The following is a 22884-nucleotide window of genomic DNA, read 5'->3' as shown; positions in this document are numbered from 1 at the left end:
GACTGAGAAGTTACTATGAGCATGCATTGCATGATGCAGTCTATGGTGTTAATACTGCTGTGTTCATACTGCATTTGTTTTTGTTATCTTCCCACTTCAGGGTAGGAGTAAAGCCATGTTGTCCTCTGGTCCTCTATAAGGGAGTCTTGGATGAGTAAGTAATCTACAGCATGTCCCTATCGGTGTGCCATTTCAACCAGACTGGATGGGTCATTAACTATAATGGCAGTCGAGGCACCAGAAGTCAGTAATGTAACACTCTGCTCTCAGCCACTTAAGATATTTTCACAGAGAGTGCACAGCGATACTATCATCTTAGCTCATAAAAATAAATGCATCTCAAATTTTGTCTTGATTTGTTTTAGGCAATTAACAACTATAATGACTGTTGTGTATTCACTAAGTCATTTTTCATTTGTCTTCATGACGTGACATACAACAAACATTCAATCTCACATGGACCTAGTTTTATCATCTGAAATACACCACTGCACTTTCTGACAAAACATGACCAAATTTACAATTCCAATTTCTAATCTACTGGGCTGTGGACATCGATCTTTCAATCGGAGACTGGCGTCTCCCTGACCTCAGCTGAATAACAAAGGCTTGTGTGAACAGCAGGTACACAGGTGCTGATTGTAATATCAGTAGCCTACCAGGCAGACTGGCATCCATAAACAGGCCTATCCATCAGACTGGTGTGTTGTCTTTGACACATGTGTCAGGGGCAGACGAAGGGAATAAATGATGGAGAGAGGGGATCAATCAAAGTAGGGGAGGGGAGGCACCTGCCCCCTGACTGTGGCCCAGTCAAGCCCAAAGATGGAGCATGATGGAGGGGCTAGGCTCAGGTGCAGAGAGGGGGTGGAGGCTCTTTGTCTGGAGGTGCTTGGTTAAGTGCGAACCAGGTCTGGTCCACAGTGGGTTGAGGTTGTGTTAAGGTCCAAAGTCAGGTCACCAGTGGGGGAATGAGGGTGGTCAAGTATGCTTATTTGTTAAAAGATTACAGGCAGTAGTTTGTGTGTATGTCTGCCCATGTGCACAGACATTGTGTGTGTGAATGTTTGAGCATGTGTGTATCTTGACCCAAAGAGACAGAATGAGGATACAGCGATCGGAAAGAGGACATTAGTCATCATTAGCTGGGGGGATGACACAGTGTTTAATGGTTCCTTATGTGATCACCAAGTGGCAATCATCTTCCCCTGACCTGTCCTGCCCGGTATTCACTCACTGCAAGTTAAAGCTTCATCAGCTTGCTTTACACAAAGCAAAAATCTCAACTGTTTATCTCCTCAGGAGGAAATAAAACATAACTCAAATTATGTCTTAACCGAAACAGACATATTAGAGGTACAAATTCAAGAATCAAACCCTAGACACAATGCCAGAAAATGTTCACTGGGATAATGATTTAATCAGAGAGATGGATAACACAAAGCAACTTCTTAAATACTGGCCATATAAAGAGGCCTTTATCTCATGGACTCACTATCGTAAGAATTTAGAGATAGCAATAAGATACCTGGCCAATACATGATAGCCACAGATATGGGCCATAGACAACAGCCCATTATTAAAAAGTCTTTGTCCATCTCTATTGGACATCATCATCATCTTTATGGAGTTCATCATCACTGGTATAACCTCACTCAAACAACTGGACTGAGCTTTGAAAGAATACATCACAACTACAGATGTGGGTTGAGAGTGATCTGATAAGGGAGAAAAACTGTAGGATTGCATGTGGATCTGTGTGTGAGTGAAGGGAGCAGAGAGAGAGAGAGAGAGAGAGAGAGAGAGAGAGAGAGAGAGAGAGAGAGAGAGAGAGAGAGAGAGAGAGAAATAAAAACATAGTCAACAAGGTATCAACTCTTAACTGCTCTGTTGGGGAGCAGAAATACACCTCATGAAGTTTAAAGCACGTATTTGGCCTTATCTCCCCTAATTGGCTCATATAATTCCTAATTGTTTGCACGAGTCTTTGTGTTGAGCAGCTCTCAGAGCATAGACAGTGACTTCACATAAGCACTGAGGCAAAACGAGGGAGCTGTGTGATAATAATTGGGTTTCCTGATGAGTGGATGAGCCAAAGTGTGCCACAAGGGAAGGGCGGGCAAGATTAAACTGAAAGAAGACCCTGAATGTTGACGATGAAAAGAGAGCTGTGGGAAGAAGATGGGAAAGCTGAGAGCAGCACGTGACGGCTGTGATGATAATGAGTCTGTCTCTGGTAAGGAAACATTTAATGTCTTCCAGGTGCTATAATTACTTGGAACGCAAAGAGTGAAAGAAAGAGAGGAGAGAAAGAAAAAGAAGGTCATCAAAGCCCATCACTCTCCAAGTACTTGTCGTGGTGTGCCCGAGCGATTTATTGACCATCCCAGGTTGCACCCTGTCAGAGCAGACGAAGAGAGTGGAGGGAATGGATGGAGGAATGGCAAGACGGTAAGATGGAGGGAGGGGAGGAGGGAGGGAAAGAGGCCAATATGAATGAGTGCGAGTGAAGGGATCTGTTTCCCTGGGCTCATTGATAATGACATACCTGCTTGGGCTGTCCGTTAGTCCTATAGCACACACTACTTAGACTCTAACTGGAAAATCAATAGGCTCCTCTCTCAGAGGCCCCTTGCTGCCATGGCTCTTTCTGATTGGCAGCTGCAGCCGAAGGTCGTCCCTGGCGACCATGAGAGGTTGGCGGAGCAAACGGGAGGGGAGGGGTGCAGTCCCAGTAGTTTGACACTTTGGGGACAGCTTAACGATATGGAACTGGCCATTACATAACACCAGGGTGGTTTTCTTTGACTGAGTGCCCGTCTATTCAGCCAGTCGAGCTAACCCTGGGTAGCTGTCACCACCCCACCAATTAAAGTTACCAATGATCTTCTCAACAGCAGTCTCATCAGTGCATAGTCCAAGGTGGGACAATGACTTTTAAGGAAAGATTTTGTGGCACACAATCTAAGATGCTTTTCTATTTGATGGAAACTCGCTAGGAAGAAGATGTTCCTTTCCATAAGAATCAGGAAGAGCAGCACTGCAAAACAGAGCTTCTTTGAAACACCTGTGTTAAGACAATTAGTTTTTGTGTTATCAGTTTGCATTGATTAACACAGTGGAGAATTAATTAATGTGTGATCAAAATAACACGCCACTTAATGTTAAGCGCCATAAATTCCAATACTATGTTGCAAGCTTTGAACAGATGCTTATGATAAATAGAGTGCGCAAGCTATAGGCAACTCCTGGGAGCGGTGTGGGGAAAAATCCAGATGCCCATAAAACCATCCACAGAAAACAACTGAATATTCCTACACATAAAATTTATATCTATTGTGGGTTTTATTGATTAGTAATGTATCAGTGAAAGATCGTTATCAAGACATGACATATACAAACTGTGAGGAGCCCACATACACTATATTACCAAAAGTATTCGCTCACCTGCCTTTACTCATACTATGAACTGAAGTGCCATCCCATTCCTAACCCATAGAGTTCAATATGATGTCGGTCCACCTTTTGCAGCTATTACAGCTTCAACTCTTCTGGGAAGACTGTCCACAAGGTTGAGGAGAGTGTTTATAGGAATTTTTGACCATTCTTCCAAAAGCGCATTGGTGAGGTCACACACTGATGTTGGTCGAGAAGGCCTGGCTCTCAGTCTCCGCTCTAATTCATCCCAAAGGTGTTCTATCGGGTTCAGGTCAGGACTCTGTGCAGGCCAGTCAAGTTCATCCACACCAGACTCTGTCATCCATGTCTTTATGGACCTTGCTTTGTGCACTGGTGCACAGTCATGTTGGAAGAGGAAGGGGCCCGCTCCAAACTGTTCCCACAAGGTTGGGAGCATGGAATTGTCCAAAATGTTTTGGTATCCTGAAGCATTCAAAGTTCCTTTCACTGGAACTAAGGGGCCAAGCCCAGCTCCTGAAAAACAACCCCACACCATAATTCCTCCTCCACCAAATTTCACAGTCGGCACAATGCAGTCTGAAATGTACCGTTCTCCTGGCAACCTCCAAACCCAGACTCGTCCATCAGATTGCCAGATGGAAAAACGTGATTCATCACTCCAGAGAACGCGTCTCCACTGCTCTAGAGGCCAGTGGCGGCGTGCTTTACACCATTGCATCCGACGCTTTGCATTGCACTTGGTGATGGGTGGCTTGGCTGCAGCTGCTCGGCCATGGAAACCCATTCCATGAAGCTCTCTGCGTACTGTACTTGGGCTAATCTGAAGGTCACATGAAGTTTGTAGCTCTGTAGCAATTGACTGTGCAGAAAGTCGGCGACCTCTTTGCACTATGCGCTTCAGCATCCGCTGACCCCTCTCCGTCACTTTACGTGGCCTACCACTTCGTGGCTGAGTTGCTGTTGTTCCCAAACGCTTCCATTTTGTTATAATAGAGCTGACAGTTGACTGTGGAATATTTAGGAGCGAGGAAATTTCACGACTGGATTTGTTGCACAGGTGGCATCCTATGACAGTTCCACACTGGAATTCACTGAGCTCCTGAGAGCGGCCCATTCTTTCACAAATGTCTTGTTTCACAGTCTGCATGCCTGAGTGCTTGATTTTATACACCTGTGGCCAGGCCAAGTGATTAGGACACCTGATTCTGATCATTTGAATGGGTGAGCGAATACTTTTGGTAATATAGTGTACATATATACAAAAATGACTAAAGATACTGCAAAAGTTAAACTCTATGTACAGGAATCTTTGTTTATTATCATTCCACCACAAGGCTAGCACACAGAAAAACACAGGAGTGCAGATTAAAATGTTTGGGCAATTTACAGTCCTCACTTGACCTGCATATCTTTGGACTGTGGGAGGAAACCCTCCCAAACATGGAGAAAACATGCAAACTCAACATAGAAAGGACAGAGGCTAAGATTCAAACACAGGACCAGCATCAATACATAATACTGAAATTTAAAAATCATAACATTCTATCATAATAGCTGCAGGTGTTGGGATGGCATGATCATTCATTTAACTATGCTTTGTTATGCCCAAGAAAATGAACAAACATCAGAAAATTTAGGAGAATATTTATATATTATATATCTGTCTACTTTTTCTACAAATCAGTTCTTTTGTTCTTTTGCATGTAAGTGTGGCCCATTTTCAGTGACATTTTTATACAGTTTCCCAATAACATTTGTTTAATACTTAACAAATGCTCCCTAAATATAGCCTGTACTACACCCTGATTGCAGCAGGGCTCTGAGGGAGGGTTACAAGATCCTCCAATCAGGTTTGTGCTAACATTTCCTTTGACCAATCAGTTGGGAGGAGAACCGTTTCACTTCCTCATTCATGTAATAGTACGAGTCTCAAGGAGTGGCTATGCAACAATAACTCCACATGCAATATTGATGGCTTGTGTCTAAACACAGAGAGGGTGCTACTAAACACACACACACGCACACACACAGGCACACACACTGGCAAACACACTCACACATCTGCTCCATGACTTCATCATCAGTTCTGCTATCTGCCGACCAGATGCAGGGGCCTGCCAAGCAATTAGTAGCCTGGGATGATTTTCTTCGGGCTCGCTATCGAGGGAGCAGCTGGGTCCATCCGGGCTTGGAAGACAGCGACGAAATGTGTGAACAAGAGCACTGAAAATTCACTCTCTTCACATGTGTGAATGTGTGTGTCTGTGTGTTTTGTAAGTGAGCCGGTGAGCCACTTTCCCCTGCACCTATCATGTTTCCAGAGGAAAAAAAAGGAGAAAAAAGGAACACTAGCTAAAAATGCCTAGCACTGACATCCCCCTCCCTTATCATTCACTTGGAAGTACAAAGCGCACTAACTCAAGCAGACACAGGAGTAAAACTGTTGCACATTTTTCTCTCTCACTGTCTAACGTCAAAGGGCCTCTGAACTCAACTTTGAATTCTTTATTTATATCGAGCGACTGTAAAACAAACCCAATTTATTCTAATAAGTTCCCTGAAGGAAAGTCATTCAGTTTGTCAGAGCGTCTTCAAATATCTTTATTATTCATACCATGCCATAACCCAGTGACATCTAAAAGGAATGTTGTCATTATTTAAAGGCAGACATACATCATGTGCGCAACTTCATTGTTAATTTGACTGGCGATCATTTTGCTGTAGCTCACTTAAAAGAGTATTATTTTATCAAGCAGCAATTGCACTTGTATGTATATACATCAAATACATACACAACACATGTATATATGTATATAATGTAAAAATTCAACAAGCAGATACACCAGAGTGCCTAGAAAGCATATTAAATTTGAACTCAAATTCAGCTTAAATATAAGCATGCCATTTTTTTTTTTTTTGTAAAAGTCGTCATATAAGGGGCTTAATATGTGTTCTTTGGCAAAGTGTGTCTTGTAAGTAGTTAACTTCATTGTAAGCCGTGCTATAAAAACACTGTAGTGTTGTATACACAGTAGCCAGCCACCTGGGGCTACTCAGGGTAATCTGGTAGCTCTCTAACTGGGGTGAAGGAAAAGAAGAGATAGTGAGTGAGAGGGTTAAGAGAGACAGGCAGTCAGAAAAAAAGCCGAAAGGGCAGAAAGATACACAGAGAGAAAATACAGAGGAGGGGAGAAGGAACGGGAAGCAGCACCAGTGCTGATCAGCTGGCAGAGACTTGCACAGGCATGAATACTATTGGGTGTTGGTGAGCAGATCAATGTGGAGTCGTCACACAGGGTCAGATCAAAGGGCTCACTGCCAGGCCCCTGGACTTTTCTCTAGTCAATATAAACCAGGGGAAAGCTCTTTAGGAACAACATATGATTCTGGATGTTTTCAGGATATAAAGCAGAAGAAGAAGAAGTAGCAAAAAAAAAAAAAAAAAAAAAAAAAAAGTTCAATGTAGTCTCTGAAGCTGCTGGTTTTCTTGAAGGTATAGTCTCTCTTTCCACATAGTCTCATAAATCATTTGCTTTTATTTTGCCCAAGATGCCTTACGTTTACATTCGTACATACCCTGACTATCGGGGATAACTGATAGTCCACATGCTGGAAGCTGCTTCTAGTCTACTAAAGCTGCTCCTAGCTTCAGTGTGCAGACCATACTTTTGCTCCATGTGTTGTTTTCTGTCTGGGCACCATAAGATTGGGAGGCATGTGGTTTTACTCTGCTCTAACAATATGAATATATGAAACCCTTTAGGTTTTGTTGAGATCTGTGTCTGCACACAGACAAGACAGTATACCCTCATATAAAAAGCAATGCAAAGAAACACATATACATGATCAAGGATGTGCCTGTAAGATGAATTTGAATTGAAATGAATTGAATTTTCAGAGATATAACTAAATGTATTGCCAAATCAGCTGCCAAAACAGACATTTAATAAAATCCATTCCAATCTACAATGTCAAAAAAAAAAAAAAAAAAACTTCAGATGGCTGCTGTCTTTAAAAGCCATTCTTACTGTCGCCATATATTTCATTAAGCTACAGTCAGCATGTCCCTCATAATATTTGGACACTTGCACTCCAAGTAGTGTCCATTAATCTCTCTGAATCTGTGTGCTTAATAATAAACAGAGTCACACTGAAATCAAACACCCCGACATATTTTCAGTCATTTATTTCTGTCTTTCTGCCTTTTTTCAGCCGCTGAAATTCCAAGGCTACATTAAGATCACTATTCCTTCACTTGGGTATGATGCAGAGGGAAAGAATGCCAAATCTCAACAGTTTAGCAATTCTTTAAAACTTCACAATAAATCAAAGTAGCTGCTAGGTCGACTGTAGATTGTGTTGCCACAGTCTTTCTCTCTCTATCCTCCTAGTTGTTCTGGGAAACATACCCAAATGGAAGTTCACTCTAAGACTCAGAGCCAATCTGTTTATTATATTAACTTGTGCATCAAATCCAAATGTCATGATTCACTATCAATTCCCAGTAATATTTCCCCTTGATATTTTTATTTATTTATTGCCTTGGTGTGGATGACGCTGCTCTGAATATAACACTAAAATTCACCACTGAGACCAATACTAATTAAACTCTTCTAGGTGGTGTGAGCAAGCCCTGCTAATTCAAAGTTAATGCCAACAGTGCAAAACATTCACCCATGGACTACATAATTAAAATGCATAATATGTCATTTAAGTGCTGCAATTCAAAGTCTGTGGCCTAGATTTAACAAATATGTTGTTTGTGGTCCTAAGTAAAGCAAGACTGACGTGTGTTTACTCCTTTATGAAAGCGTGAAATTATTTGTTCTCACTGACTTGAGTTCAAATATTCAGCAGGTCCATATCTCTTTTCAGACTTGGCTAAATGATAAATTCTAATCACAAATTACCTCCCACTCCCTAAAGCCCCATCACCACTTGAGGAAAAGGCTACATGATAAAGTCCAGAGGATATGCCAGCTGAAAGCAGGGGGCTCATCAATCTTTGGCTTTTTTCTGAAAATATTGCACCTTTTTTTTCAGGATCATGTGCATAGTTAGCTATTTCAATTCAGTAAACAAGCTGCTGCAAGGCACTGCTGCATAAATGTGCAACATTATGCATAATATTTGTGTAGAGAGAGATTATAAAGTCTAGTTATTCCATTTTTAAAATCTGTATTCTTGTGAAATATAAAAGTTACTAACATTTCCTCCATGTCTCACTGCACAATAAGCTGCCATCTATTCTTGCAGTATTGTTGTGTCCCTTGTAAATTAGGTGTAGCATTGTGGGCTGTATGCAGCCTCATCCAGTCTGCAAAGAAATACAAAATCATACCGACTTTTTCATGCGTGCATTTTTCTATGCAGATTGCTTCTACAGTAGGCCTCAACACCTGACATCAACATTTCAGACAGAACATGTTCTCAAGATATTATTATCATTATTATTATTATTATTATTATGATAATTGCATTCTGTGGTCTAACGATCTCTGATTATTACTGTATCATATTTTCTTATCAAGGAACATTTACACTGTGGCTACTGGAATCTTGACGCCATAATTTAATTGCTGGAAAAATCAGAGAATCCGCTTAAAAGCACCATGCCTGACAAGAGTTTTTGTTTAAAATAATGAAAAACGATGAAAATATAACATTAAATTGAAACGAAAAGTAATTTCAGGGACCATACCTGAAAAACGTGCAGAATGTCCATTTAACATCCTAAAGACTTTTTTAAGGTAAACCGCCTCGACTTCATTCACTAAAACGAGACATCGCGTTGAAAAGGATAGGCTACACTACTTCGCAAAAACTTCATGATTTTTTTTTCCACAATACATTCAATGTGTCTGTTTGTTTCTCGGCCCTGCCCCTTGTCCCCGGGAGCGAGTGATGGCTTCTTAAGTCCGCCAACATGAAGTCTGGGGTGACAAGGGGACTTCAATTACAACCTCCGAGAGACCCCTGCTTAAATTATTCAGAAAGGACAAGGTTCACGGCGATAAACCCCTGGGCACATTAACGCCTCAGACTGAGGTAAACCGCGGAGACCCCATCGTTTCACTTATTTCAATAAATAATACACTACATAATTAACACTGGAAACGTTTAATTACATAGCATTAATCTGCTCACAAAGCTAGTCAAGTGAGTGACAATAACCTGTCTGTCTTTTCTGAGCCTGAGCTGCAGGTGCAATCTTCGCCTCCAAACCTGAAATGTACCGATTATAATCGCAAAAGAATGTGAAAAAGCATAAAAGATGGGACGATATTGGGCTAATAAAAGATCTAATTAAATTCGGGTATATTGCTGAGCGATTTAACACACCAGGATAAAAAAAAAATAAATACTATGTAGGCTAGTCCTAAATGAGAACGTGATTATTTGAAGCACAGAAGTTAGTGTTAGGCTAGAGGTCTTTTTTGCTCTGGTCGTTGTTGTTGCTGTTGTTTTTTTTTTTTTGTTTTTTGTTTTTTTAACCATAATCAATTTTAATTTCAACCATAAATATTATGCTCGTTGAATTAACTGATCTCATTAAGTATTAAAGCTATAACCTACCATTGCTTCAGTCTCAAGTTATTCCATATTTAGTGCTTACAAAGCAAAATGGTAAAAACGTAAAAAAATAGGCGTGCACGATCTAAAAGTTAGCCCAATGCACTTCAGAGTTGTTAAATGATAAAAGTGGGGTACGAGACTGCTCAGACATATGAAGCCAATGCCAATGAGAATAAACAACACCCGTCGTCAATGGGGAAAAATGCCGCAGTTACAGTCTTTCAGAGGGAAAATACGAAGATGCAAATTTTCTTCAAAACAGAAACAGAGACTTATCTGCATAATACAAGCAGGTATTAAGTTAAAGCTGCAGACTCGTCACACTGTGCCCTCTCTCAGTTTCCCAAACAAAGTAAGGAACCGAGCGAAATTGCAGGTAAAGACAAACAACTGCCTTGGAAATAATCCTACTTTTAACTTGGACGGTGCACAGTGCATGTGGCCTGTATACACGTAGGTTTATCGTTGCCTGTGTCGACCTGGGAGCTGCGGACAGCTCCTTGCGCCCAGATGGTGGTGAGGCGGACTGGATACCTCTCCTGCAGGACTGTCTGTGTCTGCCTGCTCTGATTGGCTGCCTGCACTGACAGCTCTGCAGATGATTGCAGGAAGAGAAGCCCGACCCCTTTCACTCTTGCTAAGGGAACCATTCATAAACTACACAAGTCCAGCTCACACAGCTGAGTGTGGACGAAAGTGAGCGGAGGACAGAGGAGAGAATAACTGTTTCCGTGCGCAACTAGCAGGGAGAGATGAGTGGTCACACATGCTGCTTTCGCCTTTAGCCTCTGCAGTTCAGGACACGGATGGTAACCTACGACCCAAATCTCAATCTACATAGCCGTACTGGAAGTGCATATGAGTTGGACTGATATTTAGCAGCCTATTACGTTGCATCCCTATCCGTTTCCTCCTCCACTGACGTCCATCCGCTGTAAAAGCAGGAAAAAAACTTTGATTATACATTTTACTGCACGGGGAAGCATTTGCCTCTGGCTTTACCGGTAAGCATTGGATCCGTCAACCTACTGCGACTCTCCGGTGTACAGCCCGGACCTCTGCCCAAACATGATTGCGACGCAGGCAAAGCTGGTTTACCAGCTAAACAAATATTACAACGAGAGATGCCAAACTCGCAAAGCGGCCATTGCGAAGACCATCAGGGAGGTTTGTAAAGTGGTGTCGGATGTCCTGAAAGAGGTGGAAGTGCAGGAGCCCCGTTTTATCAGCTCTCTCAGTGAGATAGAGGCGCGCTATGAGGGGATGGAGGTCATCGCCCCCAATGAGTTTGAGGTGGTGCTGTACCTAAACCAAATGGGGGTGTTCAACTTTGTGGACGACGGCTCCTTGCCCGGCTGCGCGGTGCTGAAGCTGAGTGACGGCCGTAAAAGGAGCATGTCACTGTGGGTCGAGTTCATCACTGCCTCGGGCTACCTGTCAGCCAGAAAAATCCGCTCCAGGTTTCAGACTCTGGTAGCACAGGCCGTGGATAAATGCAGCTACCGCGACGTGGTTAAAATGGTAGCGGATACCAGCGAGGTCAAACTACGGATAAGGGAGAGGTACGTGGTGCAGATTACTCCCGCGTTCAAGTGCACTGGGATTTGGCCTAGGAGCGCAGCTCAGTGGCCCATGCCCCACATCCCCTGGCCTGGTCCTAACCGGGTAGCCGAAGTCAAAGCCGAGGGCTTCAACCTCCTCTCCAAAGAGTGCTACTCGTTAACAGGGAAGCAGAGCTCCGCCGAGAGCGACGCCTGGGTTTTGCAGTTCAGCGAGGCCGAGAATAGGCTGCTGATGGCCGGCTGCAGGAAGAAGTGTCTGTCCATCCTGAAGACTCTGAGGGACCGTCACCTGGAGCTACCGGGTCAGCCTCTAAACAACTACCACATGAAGACCTTGCTGCTGTACGAGTGCGAGAAACATCCGAGAGAGACCGACTGGGACGAGTCTTGCCTCGGAGACCGACTCAACGGCATCCTGCTGCAGCTCATCTCCTGTCTGCAATGTCGCAGATGTCCCCATTACTTCTTGCCAAACTTGGACTTGTTTCAGGGAAAGCCTCATTCAGCCCTCGAGGCTGCTGCCAAGCAGACATGGAGACTAGCGAGGGAAATCCTCACCAATGCTAAAAGTTTGGACAAATTATAAATTGACTGTTGAAATAGTACCGAGGGACATTTGGGATAACACTTCAAAGAGGAGGGGAAGGTGATTCTCCAACTGATTCTCCAAGCAATGTGAAAAAAAATCAGAAACAAAATAATGAAGCGAGCAAACAGCAAGAAAATCTTTTTACAAAATGGAGCAATTGGGCCATTGCCAGAGAAAGTGAAGGTACATTTTCAGCTCAATGTCAACTTTTAGTTGTCTTGTTTTAAATGTTTTCACAAAGTGAAGAAACTTTTATTTAAATATATGCACAAAATCGTTAAGTGAAAAGAATAAAATGTAGCGTGCCAAGTTCAAATTTTTCATTATGTGACTTAAATGAAATGTTAATAAAACGTTGCAAATTAAATTACAACTTGGCCTTGTGTCTTGACATGTTTTGACAGCTCAGATGACAGGCAAATCTCTTGCATTTCATTTTGTAATTTTATATGAAGAGAATAATTAAAATATCCATTTCAAAGAGAGAAAAAAAACTAATTTGAGTGATCAACAAAAGAAATGTAAAATAGGAAAATGTTTTGGCAAAATTAAAAGATTTACTCATCGTGGGCCTCATGAAGTCTACTTTTAGCCTAAAGGTTATTTTTTACTGTATGCTCCATCAGAGGCTCAAAAAGATGTCCGCATGAATGTAAATCAAGTCATGCCTATTATATATAGGCCTGGGAGACCATAGCCCAAGTAAGCCACATGATGTTGGCATTTAGTTTTTCTTTTACTAGAAGCAAAAGAAAAAGGCCCACAGCTAAAACTGAAACCTCAATGTGATTAATTCATTTGTTTTAATGCAGTATACCTTTATTATTACCCCATCTATTGTTAAGTTTATTTTAATGGAGTTTATTATAAAATACACTGAAACCGTTTTAATATATTTGAAATATATTCCCAAAATTACACACACAGACACACACACACACACACACACACACACCACACAAAATATTTTAATGAAATAATCCTTCAAGTTAAATTGCAAGAGAAGTCATGAACCACCACACAACCACCTGTAGGTCAACAGTCTGTCCAACAGGCTTAGTCAATGTGACGTTTCGTAATTTTAATGGAAACGCTGTTTTTCTTCTTTTCTTAAATTTGAAGACAACATTGCTCACGATGTTGTTCTAATAAATGACATCGGCTTCGTGAAATAATACACTCGTAGATATATGCGTGCTGCAGATTGACAGTAATTGATCATTGCTGCAGCAAGGCCTGGTGCATTTACCACTTGATTTAGGTTTTGTCCTCTATAGTTTCGTCGTTCATTTATTAAAATGTTTTTTGAACTGATGAGTCACATTAGACAATGATGATCAGCATGTCCTTTAAACTAAATTATTCGTCTATACATACATACATACATATATATATATATATATATATATATATATATATATATATATATATATATATAAAACATGCACATTCGGAGGACTACGTGTTGCTTTGTAAATGCTGAATAAAAATATGTTAATCTATAAATAGGCCTATAGAGAAGAAAACTGAAGATTTTTTTTTTCACTCCCAAAGAAAATAGCCTAGTTATTGCATCATAACCAAAAGACTGACTGAGGTTCCTCTTCGCTAATGAAGTATCAGACTCTGACACAAACTTTGGAAGATGGTAGTTTTAGCATTTTAGGTAGTTTACTATTTTAAAAGAATAATAAAATGTTACTTCTAATATTTTACCATGTAGAGATAGACGGTTTGATCGCATTTAGCGGAGTTAGGGAAGCTGAACATGGCATATAAGTGACAAAAGTGACAATATGAGGCCTGATCAGTCAAATGCCGGTCACTTACCTTTGGATCGATGGCCTTGAAGCCAGGCTCTTCCTCATCCACCTCAAAGTAGAGCTCCGAGGCAGTGATGGACAGGGTGCCTTTCACCACTACGGCCGGAGCGACTAGCTGAGCAGCGGTGCTCAAGTTTACTGGGCCTGGAGGACAGAGGCCAAGAACAGGGCCGGTCAGAAAACAAACGGCGTGACCCCCATCTCTCCATATGAAAAAGACGCAGCCGTTTCAAAAAGCACTAGCAGTGTAAAGGTAAACATATAAAACTCAACAAGGGAGCGCAATGACTTTGATGGCTCTTTGCCTGGTAAGGGCAGCAAAAAAAAGAGAAACCCCTGTGGGCCTACAATCCTGGATATGGTTAATGAATGCGGAGGAAATTGCTGAGTGGGTGAGAGGAACAGAAAATAAATGCATAAAATAATCAATAACTTGTTTACCTATATGCACAAATTAATGGCTGTATAATGCACATGTTTAAAGTTGCAGTATTCAAATGGCAGGCTATTTCAGCTAGCTCAGACACTATCCTCCTTTTAATAATCCACAAACTTATCCTACTCATCGATTAGTTTCAGTTTTGTAGCAACAAGAACACGCAGTAAGCCTCATATAGGCTGCAAGAATGCATACAGTATTTTAAACCTTTTGCCCCCAAATTTTACCTTGCTACTAAAATAAAATATCAAACTTGGAAAGCTTTGAGGCAGATCTGTCAAAAAATAGAATCGACTGTCCATCAGAATCCATTGATTGCGGGCTGGTGGGTGAAGCTCTGTTTAATCTCTCATCAATCTTAATTTATGCCAGTATGACAATGAGAGCCCGGCTCAGGGGAGCTGTGGATGTAAGCTCTGCCCGGCTCTGCACATATGCAGAGGCATTGTATTTGCAGATGTGAGCTGCAGAAAAGGAGGCTCGGAGCCCGGCTTGATTTCCCTAAGCACCCTCTCTCATGCAAACGGATGGAATAAACAGATATATTCATTTCTGTGCCTCTGGTGCTCGTGTGTATTAACATGTTATCCGTGGGGTGAAATAACATTTTCCCCCATCCACTCAAAGACATTCAATTATACCTCAACCAGACAGCTGCTTGAGAGAAGGTGAGGTTCCTGTCGAGGAGAACCTCGCTCGGCAATTTCTACTCGGGACGCACGTCACTTCAGCAGACAGGATTCAACGTTTAATCCTCTTGTCATCCAATTGCGTTATTTTAATAGCGCCCTGAGCCCCGTTTATGCAGCTTAGTCTAGTGAGCGCGTTGTCACTTCAAATAAAAAAATGCGGATTATAATGCAATCCGATTAGCACACTCTGATATTTAATTAAGGTCACTTAAAAAAAAGATATCAATAGCAATAGGCGCAAGAGGAAATCAAGCGAAGTTGGATACAGGCCTCAAAGCAAGTATGAGGCCCGCGGTGTTGTGTCTGCAGTCACCGGATCAGGCAATCAGGCTACTGCAGAGGTTTAAAACTTTTTCGCTAATGGGTGCGGGTTTTCCTCATGAATCAGCGACAAGAAATGACCCTCATCATAACAACCTCAGCGTGTATTCTAATCTGCTGTGCAGTTACTGCTGGATTAAAAAGTGTAGTGTTCTGTATTTTGATGCTCACGCCGAGGCTACAGCCTTTAAGGCAGACCCAGAGTCAGTACACGGAGGATGTGTGTTTCCTCCCGCCCTCTCCTATCAAGTGTAGGAGATGCAAAGCTAATGCGATCATTGGGGCCATAATGAAAAGGACTTGTCAGAGGTAATGGTGGTGATCCCCTCTCATTAAGAGCCCGGAATCCTGTTTTCCCTGCACATCAAAAGCCCGCACGTCCTGCCATTAAGACGGACTAATCCGCTATATATATTTATTTTTTTTAAAGGAAACTATAGGCCACAAATACAGCAAAAAGTAAGGTTATATGGGAATATGATATCACAAAAGATAAAAAGCGAGTATTTATGATAACCCCACTATAACGTGACTATTTAGTAGACAACAGGAGTCATCTCAATGCAAAAGGGGAATATTAGACTCCAGGCGTATCTTGCCAGGGTGGGATGCAGGAGAAATGCCGCAGCGGGAATAGGAGGGGGTTAGAGGGCTCGAGACACAAGTATTAGAAGAGCAATGGATGTGCAACTTTACCTGTTAAGTTCTCCAACTCCTTGTCCTCCAAGGATGACAGAGTGTCATCGTCTCCATCCAACAATAACTCACTCTCCGAGTTTTGATTTCCCAGAGCTTGACTTCGGATGGACTGCTTGCCTTTGAGAATATCCTCCTCGGAAGCTGGGGGAGGAAAGGATGTCTTTTTTTATTTTTTTACCCAAAACATATCATAATGATAAGCTCATAAATTACAGAGCTAAATTAACATCAAAGCCACGTCGTGGGACGAGACCAAATATTATTAAACTGCATTTCACTGCAAAGGTCTGAAGGGAATCCAAGCTTAAATAATCACATGGTTCAAGCACATTTTCCCCCTTTTTTCAGTTCGTTATAAAACACAAATTTCAGGAGGTCGACCAACTAAAGAGATGTTCCGGGTAACGGTTTTCACATGCAGTTAAAGCGGCAGAGAAAGGCTATCCTAACGCGGTTAATAGCTGGGCCTGAACAGAGCAGCCTCTGCTGATATACGTCTGCGGTCCGGTTGATGATCTTCGTGGATCTTCACTCTCTCTATCTTCCCTGTCACTCCACACTGTGAATTAAATAATATAGCAAAAGGCCAAGAAACTTATCTTTACAAGGGACTTTCAACTTTACCCAGCACATTGGCTCACAGTTTTCCCACTGCAGAGCTAAATACAAAGCTGTGTAAAGCATGACCACCAACCATTGTAACAACTTTGCCACCACACAATCTGGACAAAAATATGTGTAGAAAAGGATTAATTTAGCTATCCTCATAAAATAACTTAGTATGCCGCATTCTACCTATCTATCTATCAGGTTCAACAAGGTGGGTGAACCGATTTTAACTAGGTGTATTACCACTACAACAAGTTGCACAGCTGATCAGCAGCACTACTTGGCTGTCTGGAATCTAAATTTGATTTGGTAGTGGCATTTCCGAATCAGACATGGAAAGCTACATGCAGCAGGGCAAAATGACTGGCAGGATCTTCACCCCAAATACACCCTAAAACTGAATTTATGCCCTTGAACATACATCAAAACAAATGGTATTTCATCCAGAGATTAGTCAAACACATTTTTTTTTTAACAAAGTGAGGGTCGCACACTGCACTTTTTGATTCCAACTGAACATGACTTGAGGTTACAAATAGATTATTTAAGAAAAATGGTAATCTGCAAACATTTACAGAGCCCTGCATTCCCCAGTGATGCATAAGGACCCACAGACACAAGTACACAGTATAAAGTGAGGACTGGCAAGTCTTCCCTCTTTGTAAACATAGTTGGCAATATATTGAGTCCTTTTGCAGCCTCTGTGTATGTGAGTGTGTGCGTGTTTTCTCTTCCAGAATTCTGGTAGAAGCAACACATGCATCAAGTCAATGAATAACTGCTGGAGTTTTTTTTTTTTTTTTTTTTTCATCATCACCTGAGGGGAGATCGGTTGCATTTTCTAAAAATGCACCATCGCATCATGTGGCTATGCACTTTGAAATTGTTAGAAGAGTGGGTCTGAAAAATTTCTTGTCATGGAAATATGCAGCTCACTGATATTTAGAATGGTCTTCCTGTAATTAAGCCTCCCTGGAGAATTCTTTAGTTAGCAGCACTGAAATTACTACCAGCTCCCCTAATACGTACCACATGCCATTGTATTCACACCGAGCAAGTGGACAGGGGACTTGTCAGATGAGCTTAAAAACAGAGATGTATTTGAACTTCTGTGCATTCCATTGTAAACATGCTCATGTGGGCCCTTACCAATATGCAGGATCAGATGCAACTACACCTTGGGGTGATCCAAAACCCTGCTACTTCTATTACTCAAACACTATTTATTATTAGCTAGCGTCTTTGGATTATATACACAGAATTAACTACCACAAAGAAAAAACTGAACACACTGTTTGGCTACCTTTTATTAGATACAGCAGCAAAAGTTATTCCAACTAGATATATGCCTTATCTAACCGGCCCCAGATGAAAGAAATGTGCACATAAACGCTGGGCTGGGTCCTAAGTTGTCACTGGAATTATCACAGGTAAATATTCATGCATTATTATTTTTGTGTTATTCTGACAGTGCGTGTATGGGTGTGGGTGTGTGTGTGTGTGAATGTGCCTGAAGGAGTTCGGGTGGTATCTGCTGGAACTTGCATGCCCATGAAATGGCTATTCAGCCGTAAAGACACAAGGTTTCAACATTTGGACTCACTCCTACAAAGTGTGCAGATATGAAATGGAGAAATATTTGTAATAAAAGTAGCAATTAAACCAGTAAAGACTGAAAATGCAAATCGATATTTTGAATTATATATTCAAAACCATGACAAATATCTCACTTTTAAACTTAAAAATGTCTTGTAAGTATAAATTCCGGCACTAGAACCAGAAATGCCAACAATGAACAATCTCTGTGATGAAGAGGTATGGCACATTAACAAAATATCCACCCGGGCACTTCAACCTAATCTCTCATCACACAAGGAGCAGAAATGTGCATAAATCCCAGCCAGGTTGCACTTTTTCAAGAGCCCATTTCCCTACTGAGAGCTTCAACTACCTGCTTATGCAAGGCAATGCATGCATGGTCACAGCAATTAAATTGTCAGAATTAACAAATTTGTTTTTAACAAGAGTGTAGCCAGGAGTGTGGTCATGAGGTGAGTATTGATTACCAGAACAGAGACATTAGTCTTCAGGTATTTACTCTGCCACCTCTGCTGCACGGGCCCTGGACCAGACCAAATCAATCCCCAGAAAAGATGGCTCTTTCCAGCCATAAATACATAACAGCCTACTCAAGCCTACTGGCAGCCGCGCGCTCTCCAGTGAAAATCATCTTGGCAGGGTATGAATGATCACAGTTGTCCATAACCTAAATACAGAAATGCATGTTTTCTCCATGTTTATAATGCAAAAAAGATATGTTTTATCTGCACATTTCCTGTTCATATCAAGGACAAAGTGTTTCTAACTGAAGAATGTAAAATGTACTTTATATTTATAATTTCATTCAAAACAGTACAAAAATGTTTAATGTTGTGAGTGAGAGCTGGAACGTGTTACCACAGGTAGCCATAGAAAACAGGGTAAATTCAGACTTGATCGTATACTAAATATTTTCATAGAGAGTGAGACTGCATTTTCCTTCCCCATCTGATGAAAATAATTACAGCCAGATATGACCTTTGTACTCTGTTTGAAAACTCAGCCCTGCAGTCTCATCTTGAGCCGCACTTCCGTAACAAATGTCGGGTCGACTAAAACAAGACGAAAGGTTACATCAGAAAATGGACGCCGTCAGGCTTCAATGTCAAAGAGTTATTTTAATGATATATTCCCATACTTCAGCCAGGCAATATGCTCTCTTGAGGTAGCATACCCTTGCCACAGCTGGCTGGTGGCTATTTTTACACAGACTTGACTTTGAAACCAAATGTTGTTTGGAGGAATTTGTCTTCCCCTCAGTGATGAATATATGCAGTATAGAAGTTGAAACAGTTTTGAATAAAGCTGAACACCATATGAAATCTCTGAATCATCCACTTATAGCACAAAATATTGTAAATACCTTCTAATTTTACTCAGCTAATGGAACTCAGTAAAGCCACATAAGTGCTATGTCAGTTCTCTCTCACAAGTTAGCACTGAAAGGGAAAATCAGGAGGAATTAAGGTGGAGACAGGGCAAAATTCAGAGGCTTGCTTGCAGTGACCGGCTGGTCTGTGGTCCCAGTCTCCAGCTGCCTCCACACTGCAGCCATTACTGTACAGCAGAGGTCTCCCAGGATTCTGGGATCCCCAACACTTATTGCTTTTAGATCACATTGTTATTGACTCCTGTCACACTGGCCATTTGTCTCTGGGAATGATGTCACATTTAAGGGGACTTTTGCAGGTGACATATTGAAAACATTTTTGGTGCAGAAATGGAGCTTTATTGCGGAGAATAATTGATTGAGCTGGTAAATCTAGGTCCCGCATGGCTGTGATTGCAAACCCCGGTGCGCGCAGGATACTATCTTAGCAGAAATAAGGGATTACATGTGCTCCACAAGAGAAACGTGACTCCTAATACGAATGCAGGAGCATGTGTCATTTAGATATTGTGGCTTAAGTGACTGTTGGGAATGTTAAGTTGTTCTCGGTCACAGTTTATTGAAAATCTGCACCTGTTCTTATGGACAAGTGCACAGAAACAATGGACCAAGGGGAACATTGATTGGAACTAATTCCAGTGCTAAAGGCAAAGGTAATCAATGCTGTTGGTTTTAGTGACAACTCTCTATTCCAGGTAATGGAGGAGCATCGATGAAGCTGTATTCAATCTCGCCTCATCTTTGAGAGGCTCCAAATACAATGTGCAGTCATTCCTCTACATGAATATACTGTGTTTCACCTAAATTACATTTAATCTGCAAGACACATGAATTACATGTATTACTGTATAAAGAAAATAGACATTAGCTCAGTCAATCCACCATTATCATATAATTTAAAATACATTTTGTTTTGATCACAACAGATAAGTGTTTTTTTGTTTGTTTTTTTTTACTTGTATTTTATTTGCCTCTCACCTACACATTTATCCTTGTACAAAATAACATGTCATGGGTAAACTGCAAAAGTCAGTGCATCAGATCAAATAACCCCCAAAACAAAACAAAACAAAAAAATCAAATCAAAGAAAAAAAAAATCCCCTTATTCAAATGAAAGACATACAAAAGGAAAACAGACAAGGGAAAGCTTGAATGTTACTTACCAGTTATATCAGCCGCTGTCATGCAAGAATAGAAAAGAATAATAAAAAAAAAAAATCACATTTCAACTCTGAAATTTAACATCTACTCATAGTTCAAACACGACTTTCAAAGCACAGATGCCAGCACTCACTGATTTTGTATTAATGCGCCTTTGCATAATAGGGGGCAAGGTAGGAAATTCAAATGAGAGCTATTTTACTGTGTCTTGTGGTGCAATAAATCTTTATTGCAATGGTAGAGCTAATTTTTATTGCCTTGTAGCTGGTGCTATACCACCAAATGAGCAAGGCAGGCAGGACATACAGCAGGCAGAGGTGCAGGGACATGGCGAATGGGAACTGACCATGTTCGGCTGCAGCTTTGAGCGTAGCCTCAGAGTGAGTGGATCCGAAGGGGTTCCTGATGAAGCGACGTCGGCGCCTTAAATCGTCCTCCCAGTAGTCCAGGCGCCAGAACTCCCTCGGCCGGCTGCAATGAGACAGAGGTAGCACATGTGTTAGCAATTACCAGCCAGCATGGTATAGCAGCCCAGCATTAGCACTCAGTCCGACCGAGCATACATAAAGCCAGCATTGTTTTTGCTTTTTTTTTTTTTTTTTTTTACTTTCAGAATTTCTTTTCCGAAACGCTCATTTGTACACAAGCTTAGAGCCCAAAATTCTGCATCCCTATCCTTGACATTGACATTATCATTGTCCTAAAGGATAAAATGTTGTTCCCAAATTTTTTGTTTCCTTTTTTCCTCTCTTTCATTCTCTTTGGGAAGGTGAACTAAGCACTAGTGGAATGAGCGAATGACAGAGTGATCATTTTCCACACACTTCTGTGGCACGTGCTCCCATTCTAGGCTCATTTCAAGCCCAGCAGGATACCTCTTGTCAGGACCCACGGCCAGCCCAACAGAGAGAGGGCCATTACAAATACAGAGGAGGGGGTGGATAGCATTACCAATATTAATCAATGTCTATGGCCTCCATTTTTCTTTCCAATTTACATCTCACTTTACCAGGCCCGGTCAGTAAATCATTCTGACTCTCAAGGCAAAGAAAGTGTTAACTTTTAATGAGCAGTCACTGCCATATAGCATTGTGCATGTACAGTACCTGTCTATGGTGAAATATTACTTTTATTTTGAAAGGGGTTTAATTAAAATATAATCTAAAATATTCATTACCCACAGCCCAGAGGCGCAACACAGCATAAACCATTTTTCCTGTCACATTAGTAAAGTTTTTTTTAATTCTCCAGTTAAAAGAATTTTTCTTAATCTGAAGAAGTATTTTTTAGTATCAAGCAAAGCTGCTCATTTGTCAATTATGTCTTATGAAAATAAAGAATGTAAAACACAGCTCATGTGTTAACGATTTACTGCTCAGGTGGGGAGGGCAAAACAACATGCACTTGGGTCTTCAGTGAGATTAAATTCTAATTGTCTGGCTTGTGTCAAATGTTCATTTCACTTGTGCTCAATGCTCTCATGAGAGAAACACCTCTATGAAATGAGCAGGTCTGCATATCTAGCTGCTGTCCTGATGTTGTGCTCGGGTTGCTGGCATTTACCAACAAACAGCTCCAATGTCCAGTATGCACAGATTTAGTGTGGTGAGGTAAAATAAATGTCTTTAAGTCCATCGTGCTATATGAAAGTGAAAACAAGTTTCACTGTGCCACAGGGTCCAAACAGCCAAGAAATACAAATCAAGATAACAGCCACCCATAAAGCCATACTCACTGATTTTCTGCTGAGATACTCTACTGACTACTCAACTAACCTTCTTGAAGTACAGTATACTAATCCAAAGGGAAAAAAAAGCAAAACAATATGAGTCATGAGCTAAAAACATTGTTCCCTAAAGAAAAGCATATGACAAAATGAGAATTAAGAAACATCAAGGTTCAAACAATAAATAAAAAAGTTAAATATATAGATAAATAAAACATGTAAAAACTAATACTAACAAATAAGTTAGTGAAATGACCAGGTTATAAATAAAACGTAG

The 22884-nt window shown here is 41.1% G+C and overlaps 2 protein-coding genes across 8 annotated transcripts in view; one reads left to right on the top strand and one right to left on the bottom strand.

Moving 5' to 3' along the window:
• The window catches only part of lrba (LPS-responsive vesicle trafficking, beach and anchor containing), a 198657-nt gene that overhangs the window by 64961 nt on the left and 110812 nt on the right, over positions 1 to 22884 (bottom strand). For 4 of the 7 annotated variants that reach the window (XM_030050866.1, XM_030050903.1, XM_030050895.1 and 1 more), the window contains exons 37-40: positions 21228 to 21352; positions 20884 to 20898; positions 16119 to 16262; positions 13978 to 14114 (exon numbers count right to left, since the gene is read on the bottom strand). In XM_030050866.1, the coding sequence (XP_029906726.1) occupies positions 13978 to 14114; positions 16119 to 16262; positions 20884 to 20898; positions 21228 to 21352 (421 nt within the window). The remainder of the gene's footprint in view (positions 1 to 13977; positions 14115 to 16118; positions 16263 to 20883; positions 20899 to 21227; positions 21353 to 22884) is intronic. The other 3 variants (XM_030050913.1, XM_030050922.1, XM_030050886.1) reach the window with 2 other exon arrangements.
• On the top strand, positions 10672 to 12492 carry mab21l2 (mab-21-like 2). Its single transcript, XM_030050963.1, has one exon. It carries the CDS (start codon positions 11065 to 11067, stop codon positions 12142 to 12144), a length of 1080 nt encoding a protein of 359 aa, XP_029906823.1. The 5' UTR covers positions 10672 to 11064; the 3' UTR covers positions 12145 to 12492.

Source organism: Myripristis murdjan, chromosome 1 (genome assembly GCF_902150065.1).
Source record: "Myripristis murdjan chromosome 1, fMyrMur1.1, whole genome shotgun sequence".
NCBI classification, from domain to species: domain Eukaryota; kingdom Metazoa; phylum Chordata; class Actinopteri; order Holocentriformes; family Holocentridae; genus Myripristis; species Myripristis murdjan.
This window is presented reverse-complemented; position numbering and strand designations above follow the sequence as displayed.

Excerpts from the sequence above, each read along its gene's own strand:
- mab21l2 (XM_030050963.1), top strand. The coding sequence starts at position 11,065 with ATGATTGCGACGCAGGCAAAGCTGGTTTACCAGCTAAACAAATATTAC.